General features: G+C 48.9%; 1 protein-coding gene across 3 annotated transcripts in view; it reads left to right on the top strand.

Annotated features, from left to right (window-relative positions):
* man1a2 (mannosidase, alpha, class 1A, member 2) overlaps positions 1-14,134 on the top strand; it is a 40,329-nt gene that overhangs the window by 13,982 nt on the left and 12,213 nt on the right. For all 3 annotated transcript variants that reach the window (XM_078090856.1, XM_078090857.1, XM_078090858.1), the window contains exons 4-7: positions 4,741-4,837; positions 9,650-9,768; positions 11,747-11,827; positions 13,964-14,058. In XM_078090856.1, coding sequence (XP_077946982.1) covers positions 4,741-4,837; positions 9,650-9,768; positions 11,747-11,827; positions 13,964-14,058 — 392 coding nt within the window. The remainder of the gene's footprint in view (positions 1-4,740; positions 4,838-9,649; positions 9,769-11,746; positions 11,828-13,963; positions 14,059-14,134) is intronic.

Consider the following 14,134-nt stretch of genomic DNA (forward strand, 5'->3'; position numbering starts at 1 on the left):
AGAGCTTAAGGGCAATAAACGAGAAGGAATGGAATGAATTTGACTATTAACCGCTCCAATACTATTCACCTGTCGCATGGTGAAGTACTGCTGGCTCAGAGCTACTCAAACAAGCCGGCTGTTACTGCACAAATGCACGGTTGCCCTCCAATAAGGTCCGTCAGTCGATATTCATCGATAATGTTGGAGAAACAAGTTACAAGTAGTTAGTGGACTGCTGAGCTGTCAGCGAGAGACGGATCTGTGGCCGCCATTGAAGGGGGAGGGAGAAGAGTGTGGGAGGGACGGGGGGGGGCGCACCCTCCTCCGGGTAGGGCACAGCTCAGCTTTCATCACGCCCCTGCTCTGTGTCTCTTTAACCCTTTCTCCCCCTCTGGATGCATCTTCCACCCACCAGCAGCTCCGTCGACTCATACAAATCTTCAGTTTTCAGAAGGATTGCCGCATTGATTCGTGCAAAGCAATAATCACGTCTCGGCGGACGCCACGAATCTGGCAGGAGTCGGCCATCTTGAAAAACACCCACCCCCTCCTTTGTGTTGTTCACGTTTTATGTCCTTTGGGACGTGAAAAGGTGGCGAGTATGTTCGGTCGTATCACCTGTCGCTGGCTTTTGTGGCGCGTGACATTTGAGAAGCGGTTCCCTCTGATGCTTCATGTCAGCTGAGCTGCTGGATGTTGTCCTCGATATGCACGAATGAACCTTTTAACGGACGTGGACGTGATCCAGCCAGTGACTCTGCATCGCTGCCATCGTAGGTGATAGCGCAGTAATGACGGTTCTCCAAATATCCGCTCAAACTTTTTAGGGACGAACACATTGTGATCAAAAGTCACCGTGACCTCATTAAACACATTTTTGTCCATAATTCAAGAATCTGACATCTAATTCTGACAGTTCCGAGTTCCAAACATCATCACATTCATAACTCAACATAATGAATTTGCTCGAAGCAACCTGTCGCCCACACGATATCTGTACACAAATTCTATACAAGAGGTTTTTATTTTGGTTTTAAATTTTTTTTTTAATCTGTTTTAGGAGAAATCATGCTTTCAGCTTTTGAATAAGTCATAATGTGGCCGAATACATTTAAAAAAGTCAATGTTGTTTCTCAAATGTTTTGTGGGGAAAAAAAGCAAAAGATGTTGATAAATCTTAGGTTGACGAATGTCAAAGTCTGTTAGGTTAAATTTTTTTTGAAAAAAATCTAAATATTAAATCGAGAATTACATTTAGAAAATGTTTGGGGGTCAAAAAGGTAAAAATAAATAACGTCAAAAAATATTTTGGGGAAAACTCAGAATAAACTAGGGGTGAAAAAAGGCAAAATATGTTATGTTGAAAAATGTTTTAGGAAAAAGAAGTACGAAAACATTAGGTCGGACGATGTCATCGGAAATGTAATTGAAAAAAAAAAAGTAAATCTGTTGAATAGGTTAAGGTTCAGAAAGTATTAGGTGCAAGAAAAAATGTTTAAAGTATAAGTTAACTAAAAGTATGTCAAAAAATATGTTAAAATGTTAAATATAGGTTGCAGAATGTCATCGAAAAAAAATGTCAAAATTTATATAAGATCAAAAACTCATGTAGAAAAAAGTAAAAATATGTTAGAAAAATATATATATAAAAAAGTAAAGATATGTTTGAAAAATAGATATAAAAAAGTAAAAAAAATGTTCTCGTTTTGAAAAACGGTAAACAAATATTAGGTCGAAAAAGGTAATGGAAAAAAATATTAAGTTGAGAAATATTTTGAAGAAAGTCAAAAAGTTATATTAAAATATGTCATGAAAACAAATGTCATGTTGAATGCATTTTTTGGAAGTCGTTTTGGATAAAATGAATGAAAAATGTATGTTTATAATTGGTGCGCTAAAGCTTTTGTTGCCATAACAACCGATCCAAACCTGGACATGGTGGTGAGAGTCCTCTGGCCGTGGTCGTCACCTCCCGATCGATGCGTGTAAACGGCTCCCCGAGCCCCTTACAGATGTGTAAGGAAAGAAAAAGAATTCTACAGTCTTTTGCTGCCTCGATTTCACGGCACATTTATTGTCCTCCCCCTTCTGCCTGATTGCCGTGACTGTATTTACTGCGGGAAGCGATTCAGATGTCACAGTCTCGCCGCCCTCAAGCATCCTCTGAAAGGCCCTCCGTCAAGCCAGAGAGGGACGGGGGGGGAAGGGGGCTATTTGGAGGGAGATGAGAGGGACGAGGGTGCTTTAAATCCCTCACACTGACTGGAGGTGCAGCACTGTGCTGATTTTACATTTTTCATTTTGTGTGTGAATCACGCCTGTTGGTACTTTGGGAGATTGTGCTTCTTCTCTCTCTCGGTTCGAAGGTCACGCCTCTGGCTGGACGCTGCTTTGTTTTAAAGATGCATGACAGCAGTATTTAAATGAGTAAATGAGCAGTATTTAAACGCAGGAGACTTTCTCCCCAACGAGAGTTTTCTTTGTCACGGTAGCAGCGTTTAGCAAGAAATACACAACCAAACCAATTTTGAATCAGCTTCTGAATTACACTGTACGTTGTTATAGGTACAAGTTGAAATTCACTATTTGCACTTTTTTTTGTGGTTTTTCCTCAAGACACCGGTAAGAAGTTGAATCACTCACTTCCACAGCTTTCTATCAATAAACAGCTTAATAATTCTTAGTAAATGTATTTTCTAAAGTGGCTCATCAGGCCCCACCGGCTGGACTCTCTGGAGCAGAGCTGGCAGCCACATGAGGCTTACGGACCACTGCTACCCATCATGCACTGGGGCTGTGGCTGACTGTTTTTGGTTTAGTTTGAAGGCAGATTTTTTTTCTTGTTGACATGTTTAGTCGTTGGTGGTTGCAAAGCCTCCTGGGAGATGATTTCCACAGAAGTGCTCTGGATTCATGTTCCTCTTCTGATTAACTGTCTGCTCGGCCCGAAGAAGAAACCTCCTGTCGCTGTGTCTGCAAGATGTGGCTGTCAGAATCAATCACGGAATTTTCTAGTTTAATGCCCAATTAGTATTCCAAGGTCCTTTTTAAATAAGCAGTTTGTCAACATCGCCGAGCACCCTGCACCGTGGCGCTCGTCCTTGGCATACGGGCCAATCAGATTTTGATGAAGTATCCAATCAACGTGGATCAAGGGGAGTCAGCCAGCACTTAAGTGTCCATGTCACGGTGTGTGTGCGGGTGATTTATGTGTGTGTGTGTGTGTCGTGGCGTACGACTTGGAAAGCCACGTGGGGGCCCGGGACACAGCGAAGCCGCTGGCCCTCGTCTACCAGCTCGGCTCTGCCCGCTCCAAGGAGGGGAGGCGGCGCTCACACGGCGCCATCGAGAGGCGGCCAGATAGTTCCCCGCTGGCAGGAGGTGTGTGTGTGTGTGTGTGTGTGTGTGTGTGTGTGTGTGTGTGTGCGTGCGCTTGCACCCTGCTGCCTGGTGCTGCACCGTTTGTTCATCAGACGCTGCTGCACGCGGGGCGTCTGAAGGGATGCTGGTGAGAAGAGACCGCGTTGGTCCACAGGGGGCGACAACATTAACACGGAGCGACGGTTCTCTGCGGTAACTGTGAATAAAACGCCATGAACCAGACCGGCTGTGCGACGGGGAGCGCTGGTACGAGCTCAGCTCGCCATCGTCAAGGTCGACATCGGAAAACAAAGCGCCGCCGTAGCCGCAGGTGGAGTCTAGAGGAGCGCTGCCACGGCGACGGCCCACGGGGAGGAGTGAGCCAACGGGTATCAGTGGAAGCAGACAGGGAATGTGCTCGTCCGAGGCAGTCGACGCCACGTGAGGAAGAGGAGCAGGAAAACGGCTTTTTCATTTGAAGGAGAGCAGCAGTGCTTGAGTGAGAAGCTGGCAGCCGCTCCGCTGCTCGGCTGTGTCATCTTCTCCGTTTGCCCCCCCGAGCGCCTCTTCTCCGCATCAGCCTCCATGTCAGGGCCCATTTCACAATCTCCTGCTCTTCTTTTATATCCTCCTCCTCCACCTCTCCCGCACGAAGAAGAGATTTCAGTTCCATCCGGCTACAGATACGCGATAATGTGCGTGCGCTCATTGTCGCGTTCAGTGTGTGCAGGACATGCAGCAGTTTAGTGATGAATTGCTGATTTAAATCACTCAGGTGGCCCTCAGGTGCCAATTAGTTTAATATTGAAAGAGAGCAAAGGCCTGAATCAAAATGAATAGTTTTCAAACAGAAGGCGTCTTTCTTCTTCTCCCAGCGGAGCTTATTGATTTGTATTATTGAACGGCCACGTGCCACATTTACTCCACGGGATCAATCATTGTTTTCACCCTGTGCGCTGAATTAAGTACTCTGATGACGTTGGTGCTGTCGTCTCGCAAAGTGGATTACCGTCACGCCGTTAGCGTAGCTAGCTGGCCAGCTAGCGGACGTCGCTTTGTTTCGTGCACGCGCGTGACGCGATCTTACCAGATATGTTTCATGTCTTTTCACCCTCAACAGTCAAAATGCCAGCGTGGAATTGTTTTAAATGTACAAAGCTTGTTATTATATATATATATATTATATATTTGTAATGATTGTAATAACTTGAGTTCCTCTCTGCTGCATCTGGTCAATTTTGCAGGAATTAATCTTACTGATTAAGAAACCAAATGATCAACGTTTTAGTGCAATAACGGTGTAAATGTAGACATCATCACCCTGCTACCCCCCTGTCCCCCCCCCCCCGATCCCTCGGCTGTGTCTCGATCTCCTAACAAGGCCTCTTTGTTTCTCAGATGATGAAGCATGCGTGGGACAGCTACCGACAGTACGGCTGGGGACACAACGAGCTGAAGCCCCTCGCCAAGAAAGGACATTCCACTAATATCTTTGGTAAGCCACTGTAAATCACACACACACCTCGTCCCTCACACACACACACACACACACACACACACACAGACAGGGGGCAGCAGACCCGTCGCGCACTGAATCCGTTTGATCCTGCGTTGCTTCTTCACGCCTGCTGGTGTCTCGGGTCGTCTTCTGCCTCCTTTGTGTCCTCGCAGCTCCTACGGTGGCCAAAGACAACTGTCCTCACGCCTACGGCTTTGTGGAGATGATGGGAATTAAAACATCTCTGAGGGAGCGCCGGAGAGAATGTCTCTATGCCGCAGGCGTCCTTTGATGATCGATATGCGCACGTCATGGATGCATTGGTTGTTTGTGCATAATCGGTGCGGCGATAAACGTTGGCCGTTGCTTTGTGTGACTTTATGCTCGTGAAGATGTCGCTTTGTCGGTTGCCAGATGCATTTGCTTTCCTGGGTTTCTGTGTGTGTGTGTGTGTGTGTGTGAGAGAGAGGGAGGACGCTTATGAGCCTCTGTGTCAAATTTAAATGTTCCGTCTGGCAAATCGACCGGAGGCAACTGTTATTTGATGAGCTGTTGCTAACCGGCTGATGGAGGCTGTGTTTGTGTGTTCCTGGGGTCTAAAATCTGCCCAAGTAGGAGGGGGGGGGCTGTCAGGCCCCTGAGCCGTGTGTCGTATTTCAGACTGAACCAGTCGATGGCGTGTTCTTCCCCTGATGAAGAGCTACTCGCCGTTAGCACGGTGCCGCTTGGATAAATACCTCCGCTAACGTCAACCAAGCTCACGTGTATTTTTGCGATAAGTAAATTGTACTTTTGTTCAGGTGAGAATTTAAAATGATTTGTATTTATTGATCAAATAGAGATTAGAGACGTTATGATGAGATCTATTACTTGCAAAGACTCGTTCTAAGCAGCTTATGATGTGTAATTACCAATAAGATCTACTAGTTCCAATAACTGTTTTTTAACATGTTTTTGAGATGTTGTCTCTTCATCTAGCTGCAACTCTGCTGTGTGTGTGTGTGTGTGTGTGTGTGTGTGTGTGTGTGTGTCCTGGTGAGGTGAGACGGCAGTGACGTGGAGATGAACTATTACACACTACTACACACACGTGCACAAAGGCTGAGAAGCTCGTGGCCTTAAATCACTTTGACGTCAAACCAGACGTTTTTTTTGCTTAATCAATGGGAGAAACTTTTTCGTCTTGTCTTTTGTTTTTGGGTTTATTTTGTAACCTCTGCCTCTCGGACTACTGATGATAAAGAATATCCTCTAGCGAGCAGAACTCACCACCTTGATCAAAGCGCGCCACCGTTACCGTTTCTGCTATTGATGAAACATGGTTCTATTCTTTGTCGGTTCCCCCCTCAGCGCGTCGGATGATTTTAATCCAAACCCTCGCGGAAACCCGTGACAACCGGGGAGTCAGAAGTCTGCGCCCGCTCACATCCGTGTAGCTCGGCTCTCGTCGAGGTCCCGCCTCAGGGCGTGTGAGGACCAATGAGACCCAATGTGGGACGTGACTAAAGGGCCTCAGAGGCTTCATCCTCTGCCGTGGCAGACAGGCAGCCGGCGGGTAAACGCCGCCGCGTCGGTCCGCCCGCTGTCCAGCCAGCAGTGGAGTCACATGACTGAAAGTGCTGAGTGTGCGCGTCGCCCGGTGGACTGATTGCAGGGCGAGATATTAAATAATCTGCAGACAGAAATCCCCCGAGTGCTTCCTTTTAATGCAGACAGCTTGCTGCTGGATGCTTTCATCCAAAGTACGTTACAGCTCCATTAATGGACACGAGTTCCGTTTTTTTTTTTTTTTATCGCCTTTGTTCCCGTGAGGACTGAAGCTCGTAACTTCTATTTTTAAAGGGAGCTGGAAAAGAAAATAGGAGGTGAAAGAAGTTACAAATCTACATTTGTGTGTAGTGATTGACCAGCGGGGCCGACGTATTCCATTTGACTCTCGATGGTGTTTAGACACTATTTAGTGTTTTCAGCTGGCATCCTTGTCCTCGGAAAGCTTTTCGTTGGTGTGAGAGTTGGAGGAGACCTTAGATTACAGCTTCAGCTCACAGCAGAAAGGCGCACAGGTTGAAAATGATCCAATTATTTCGCTCACTTCAACTTGAACTCCTCCCGACGCCTTCTACTTTAGGTCCAAACACCCCCTCTATCCCTTTAAGAGGCCAAGTCCTCACCTCGTCGTCACGGCCCCCACGTCCCCCCAGCAGAAAACAATGGGACCACACGGGAGGCTGGCGGTGTCCTTTGTCCTGCTGGTGTCTCCATGACTGCAGTGATGGAGGATTCAGGAGGTTTCAGGTGCGTCTGGGACCAGAGAGTCGTCCTCCTCCTGAAGCTCCTTTATTCCTTTCTAAAGGAGTTTGTTCTCTTTTCTCAGATGGGTACCCAGAGAAATGGTTTTAAACGGGGGGGGTTCTTCTTTTTCTCCCTGGGAATTACACCTGATGTCTTTTCCCCCAGAAGCCACCTGGGCACGAGCTGTGCCTGCTGCGGGACAGACGAGGACACAAATCTCACTTCTATCATTTCCCTTTTTAAGGCAATGTGCAATGATTTCATCACCACAGGGATGGGACATGAAATGGGCTGCTTCTACAACACGGTGTAACCCCCCCCTGCTCGTTTAAGCATTACCCACAATGCAGCTCTCCGTAGCTCTGATACCCGGGTATCCCCGAACCAGCAGGTTTCCCACCTGCGTGTGGTTTTCCTGAGGCTGAGCGCTCCGCACACACACTCAATCTACTCATCACATATGCCGAATGCGTTTGTGTTGGACGTGTTGCAACAACACTCGACAGCCTTTGACTTTGGTATTTTGGGGAGAAGCGGCGCGGTGACCCCCGTGCAGCGAGTGAGAAGCCGCTCAGAAGGAAAGACCTCCCGATAAACGGGTTGGGGGAGGAAATCCAGAGCAAAATGTCAGAGGCTGCCGGAGAAGTGTGAATCCACGAGGTTCCAGAGGAGGAGGTGATGATGGAAGAGGTGAGGTCGGAGGAAGGTGTGTGGGGCGTGAATCCAATCAGAGCCCGTGAACGGAGGTGTGTGTGCGTGTGTGTGTGTGTGTGAAGCTTGCGGCGATAATTCCCCCCCCCCCCCCCAAAATAAACCTCACCCCGGCCAATTTGTCTCAGATAAGCAGCGCCTGGCAACCCTCAACACACCTCTTGAGAGCGCCAGCTTCATTTGATGCAGTCGGCGCTGCATGAAAGGGCTGCAGAGGACCCCCTTGCGTGTCCCTTGCGTGCCTTTTCACACCTCCTTGCGTGTGTCGAGACATTTTTCTAGCGCGCAAGCACTGCGATTGGTCCGCTAACTACGTCCTTTACGGAGATTTCCGCTTTCATAGCCCGATACCGCCATTATTAAAACAAAGGATGTTTACGAGAGAACGAAGCAGATTTAAGAACTTTTGTCGGAGGAAATGCATAAATATGAGCGCTTATACGAGCCGTCATTGGCGGGTTGTAGAAGCGGGTTGGATTCACGGAGGGAGATCGCCGCAAACGCCGGTTTGCCGGTCGAGAGGTGAACAAAGTTGTGGAGGAAAATACGGGACAAATGTGTCCGCGATGAAAAGCAGCTGTGGCGACGCACGGGGCAATAAAGCCTATGATAAATAAATAAACGTGACTCTCTAGGTCGCCTTCAACAAAACACGTCACTCCGCCTGTTGTTCTGGCGGTGAATCGCTCTGCAACACCCGCAAGACTTTTAGAAGCATGAATTGAAACGAGTGCGTCGACGCAGACGCCGGCCTTAAACGGGGAGTGAACGGAACTTCTTTGGGTCAAAGAAAGTAAACTGCCGATTAAGCTTCTTTTGTCTTGTAAATTACAGACTGAATCGGTAATGATGGAAATACTTGGTGAAGATTAAACCACCAGCGTAGATCGGTTCAGAAGTACGACAGACTTTTATTTTTGGCCATATTGTGAGAACAATGCAAATTTTACCCCTGAAACAAATCTATTCTAAGAAGAATAAGAAGAATACAAATGATGGTTAGTTACATCCCTAACGTGTTTGTTTCATGTTAATATATTGGTCTCCTGCTCGGTTCAAGAAGCAGCGACTGCCAACGAAGAACCCGCAGGCGGTGCAGGCGACAGACGGGAGGGGGAGGGATGGGGTGAGGGAGGGGGGAGATGCGGCTGGCGGCCGTCTTGCTCTGACAAGTTGGTGGTTACGAGCTTCATTCCCGTCACGATCCTTCAGATCCCTGAAGGAATGTGACTCGGAGCCTCGGGGGCTTTAAGAGGCATATCAGCCCGGGTGGACGACCTCTGCTGTATTAATATTAATACTGCGATGAGTGAAAAACATGTTAAAGGGGCAACGAATGTTGGAGAAGCCACTGAGATCCGTCGTGATCTTCTATATCTGGATCAGTTGACGCCTAAATACCCCCCCCTCCCGTCCCCCGGGTCCCAGATGCAGGCTGATGGAGGTCCCGCATTGTGGAGCCTCCCCACCTGACTTTACTTCACAGTCGTACAGAACCTCCCAATTAGGACGAGCGGCTCTTGAGCAGCAGACGAGGGTTCCTCTCATTGTGACTTTGATGAGCCTTTGTCTCTGTTCTGTTTTGGGTCAGCGTGTGTAGAGCGACATATATTTATATATATATTTATATATATATTTATATATATATATATTTATATGTCTGGATTTATTCCCTCAGTACACATCAGGCGGCCTTCATTCAGGCTGCAGTCTTCCGTGATCAGACGTCCACTCCAGAAATGTTCGGTTCTGTGCCAAACGAAATGAGTTGAATCTCGCGTGTCTTTCCCTGTGCGTGTTGTGCAGGAAACTCTCAGCTGGGCGCGACCATCGTGGATGCCTTAGACACCCTCTACATCATGGGTCTGCACGACGAGTTCAAAGACGGCCAGGACTGGATCGAGCAGAACCTGGACTTCGGAGTGGTGAGTGCCCACACTTCCTCTGGGGGCCGTTCACTGCTCCTGCCGTGAGGAAACCCGCTCAGAAGGAAGGCATGCAGGTCCTTCCACATGCGTGTCCCTCCTCACGGGTTGACTGCCTTCAGACCCCATTTATTCTGTCCTCCTGTCCAATTACCAGCGCCCCGTCCTTCTGTCAATCACCTCTCCTCTCTGGTGTCGTTGCCCTGGTTACGACCCGTCTTCATCCCACGTCACCGTCCGATTAGCTTGTGTTGTGTTTACTGTCCCTCCTCCCCTCAGTCTTCTGTCATCACCTCTTTGCAGTGTGACCGCTTTGTCTTCCCGCGTTCATTACATTTGACAATCCCAATTCTTTCTTTCATCACCTGCTTCACTGGTTTCTTTTCCTCCCCCTAAGAACAATCATTATTCTGTCTGAGCCTCCTCTATTCCACTTTCTTTTTGGTTCCCCCCCGTGAGGCAATCACAGGGCGGCTAGCAGGGCGGCTGGGGGGGGGGGATCTGACTCTTGGAGTGCTAATTAACCTCATGATCAGAAAGAAGGAGAGGGAAGCGGGAGAGAGAAGGGGGAGGGAGGCTTGGAATGGATGAGAGAAGTGATGGAAGGTGGAGGAGGAGACGACATCAGTGATAAGACCAGGACGATTAACGGCAGGGTTTGGACGGACGGACCAGGAGAGAGATTGAGGAAGTTTGCCTTGTGGTCCGGCAGGGGGCGACCTCACATGTTGACCTTGTGACCTCTTGTTTATCAACTGGATGCCCCATTACCTGGTCCCCCATTGGGTCCCATAGTACCGTCTTTTCCGCACTATACGGCGCACCGGATCAAAAGGCGCATCGTCAATGAATGACCTGTTTTAAAACATAGAGCGCACCGGATTATCAGACGCATGAAATACTGCAGTCAAACGTTTCACCTGGGTTTGCGTTATGCCAGGGTGACAGACGTCCTCTTCTCCCCGGACATGTCCTCTTTTTGAGACCTGAAAAAAAAAGGGGGCGTCTGGTCACCCTAGCTGTAAGCGAGCGCAGTATCGGTGCGATGCGTGTGACCCCGAATACCTGCAGGAGCCGTAATCAAACAAACAAACAAACGTGCCCGGTGGAGAAAGGTGGAGAATTATCTACATTATTCCAAATGCAATAACAATGACGAGGACGTGAGGCGTTTGAGTCGAGTGGTAAGAGGAGAAGCGCTTCGTTCACGCAGGAGGGGGGAGATTAGAGGGGAGGAGAGGATGAGACTTAACGAGCGGGGGGGGGGGGGGAGCGTTTTCCGTGGTTTCATTAACGGCCTTTTTGCGCCCGCGGGCCTCGGGAGAAGGATCCTCTCGCAGCGCCAGAAGCAGACGAGGAACAAGCCTAAACTCGTGGTCTTTTTCCGCGTCTCGTCGCGCGCTGAGAGACCCGCACGCTTCGAGCGTCTCGTATCGCCTTCCCGTTTGTGTCCCATCTTCGCTTTGTGGCTCTCGCATGCTGTGCTTCACACCGCTGCACCTCCACCCGCCGGCCTCCACCTCGCCCACCCCGCTAATGCATGATTAAAGGGCTGCCATGTTGGCTTGAGCCCAGCGGTGAGTCATTGCTGCAGTCTCTGGTGCCCACCCCCCCCCCCCCCCCCCCCCCTCCCACCGACGCTGCGGCTCGACCCTGAGGCGGTGGATGCGTCGGCCTGAGGTCCGACGCCGCCTGTTGGCTGAGGCGTTGGGGGAGGAGCTTCGAGGTGGACTTGGAACGTCGGAGGTGACGGGACATTTTTTATGACAATTGAATGCAGCGTGTCAGAGTGAAGCCTCCTGCCTCATAAACCATCTCTTCCCACAGACAGCGTCACGTTACAGATGTAATCTACCCCCCCACACACACACACACACACACACACACTCTGAGCTCTGAGAAGAAACCTTTAACAACCTAAAAGATCACGAGGAGTTTCACCACCTTCTCACTCCCTGCTCCCTTGTTTTTTTCCCAGAATGCCGAGGTGTCTGTGTTCGAGGTCAACATTCGTTTCATAGGAGGCCTGCTGGCTGCCTACTACCTTTCTGGACAGGAAGTAAGTGTTCACCTGTGTGTTTTTATTACCTGAGAAGGGATGACGTCCGTCATCTGTCCTAAACTCCTCTTGTTCTCATCCTCATTCTCACCCCCCCTGAATGGATTCATTCAATATGAGCAGGAACATCTCGGATTATCTTTTAATAGATGAACAAGATGCTCTTCACCCTGCGTTTAATGGATTCATAACCCTCTGAACAGGCCCAGTATGATGTGTTCAAACCAACCAGACCACCATGAAGATTATTATCATTATCATTGAAGAACTCGGCTCGACTCAGCTTCATTTTGCACTTGTTAAGCTGAATAAATGAGCGCAGGTCGTTTTTTTCCATTTCTGATTAGTATTAAAAAAATGAGCAAATGACAATTTACAGGCCGTTTCCATGGAAACGAGAGAGACTTCATGGATTAAGTGAAGCTCACTAGAGACTCTGTCCTTTATGAGCAGAACCGTGAGTCCGTCTTACTTAAAGTTTGACTCCACCACGCCGCTGAAGCCGCGCGGGTCGCCGAGGTTCAGAAGGGCCAATGAGATTAAGTCTGAGAGGTGTAGAGGACGGAAGGAGAGTGAGAGCCTTTAGAAACGGAGGAAGATGTGGGGAAATGTCCCGTGGTCTGATGAGGAGAGAGTCCACGGAGGCATGTGACCCAGTCGTTCTACTGGGCCTCCCGCAGACCTTCACGTCTCCTCAGCGGATGATTCGCATTTCGATTCTACTCCAGCGTGAACAACAAGGAAGAATCCGCTTTGTTCTATTTTCGGTACCACTCTGGGAAAGCGGCGTCCGGAGCACCAACGTGGTGCCGGCACATTTATTCAACTTTAGCCACAGTTTGGAGGCTGAAGGGGAAACCCTGTTTCCACCAACCCTCTGACCCGCATTGAAAAGCAGCTCGCTCTTCAAACAATCGCCAAAGCGACGGCGCCAAATCCACAGCCAGAAGCGGTAGAAAAACGCTCTTACTGTCCTCGAACGCATCACACGCGCGTGACGGAAAAAACACCTGAATGAAGCGGAGGACGAGGGTTCATGTGTTACACAAAGTACGTGTCGAGGCTCATAAGTGCTTGTCATGTTTGTAGGAAGACAATGAGGTTGTCCCTGAACAGGAGACGTGAGGTGCCTTCAGCAAGTCTGGATTTGGATCAGATAGAAGTGCATGCTGGGAGCTCGCGGCCATCCGCAGAGGCTTAAACGGACCTTTAAGGAGTGCGTTGGTGTTTTGGGGGCTTTTAATAAGTCACACCCACGTACGTCCTCCGCTACCCGGACACCCATCTCTAGTCTTTTTTGTCTCCTGGTCCTCGGTCCTATTTCTCCTTCCTCATTAGTTCTCACATTCTCCATCGTCCTCGGCAACCCGCTGGCGGTCGGCTATTTTCTTTGTGCAATACAAGTGAATTCTTTTTAACAGAGTTCATTGTCCCTCAAGCTGCTCGCTCCATATTTGATGGTAGAATATTGGATTCATGCAAAAAAGACGAACAGTCTCCACCTTTTCAGTGTGATTAGGAAGACGTGTGAGTGCAGCTCTCCCGGTTTGTGTCTCGCTGTGAGTGTTTTGTCATCAAGGTTTGAAATTCATGCTGTGAATAACTGGGTTGTTTTGTTTGGGCATGAATGCGACACCTCTTGTAACAAGCGTCATGTCTTCCTGTGACAATTACTCTCGCCGTGAAGAACACATTTTCAATAAATTCCAGCAAATAATAAAAAGCAAAAGACGTGTGACTCTCCTCCTTGAGGTATTTTGGACCAACCAGGACCAACGAAGCATTCGCCTGCATGCTCTTGGTGCTAACTGTGCTAGCTGACGCTAACACTAGAAGCCTGAAACACACACGTACGCTTCTATCTGTCAGCGTTAGACAGCTTCAGCCGTGCTCCTGACGCTTGCTATGCTAGCTAGCTCTACCACTAGCAGCCAACCGAGGGCGCCGTTGGTCCTCTTCAGATGAATAAAACAATAGCGCTGTGTGGTTTGTTTGTGCTCCAATACGGCTCCATTTGTTTCTGGTGGTTAGCGGTTGTTGCGAGAAGAATACTAAGCATGGCGGGGGGGGGGGGGGGGGGGGGGGTCGCGGTGCACCCGATGTTGACCAAACTCTTCCTCTTCTCGTCCTCCTCAGATGTTCAAGCTGAAGGCGGTGCAGCTAGCTGAGAAGCTACTTCCTGCCTTCAACACCCCCACAGGAATCCCCTGGGCCATGGTCAACCTCAAAAGGTCAGTGGGCAACATACACAGTGGCTTTCGCCCCCTTTTCTGTTGATACGGATCATAAAACACATTTTATTCTCCA

Source organism: Gasterosteus aculeatus, chromosome 16 (assembly GCF_964276395.1).
Source record: "Gasterosteus aculeatus chromosome 16, fGasAcu3.hap1.1, whole genome shotgun sequence".
NCBI classification, from domain to species: Eukaryota; Metazoa; Chordata; class Actinopteri; order Perciformes; family Gasterosteidae; genus Gasterosteus; species Gasterosteus aculeatus.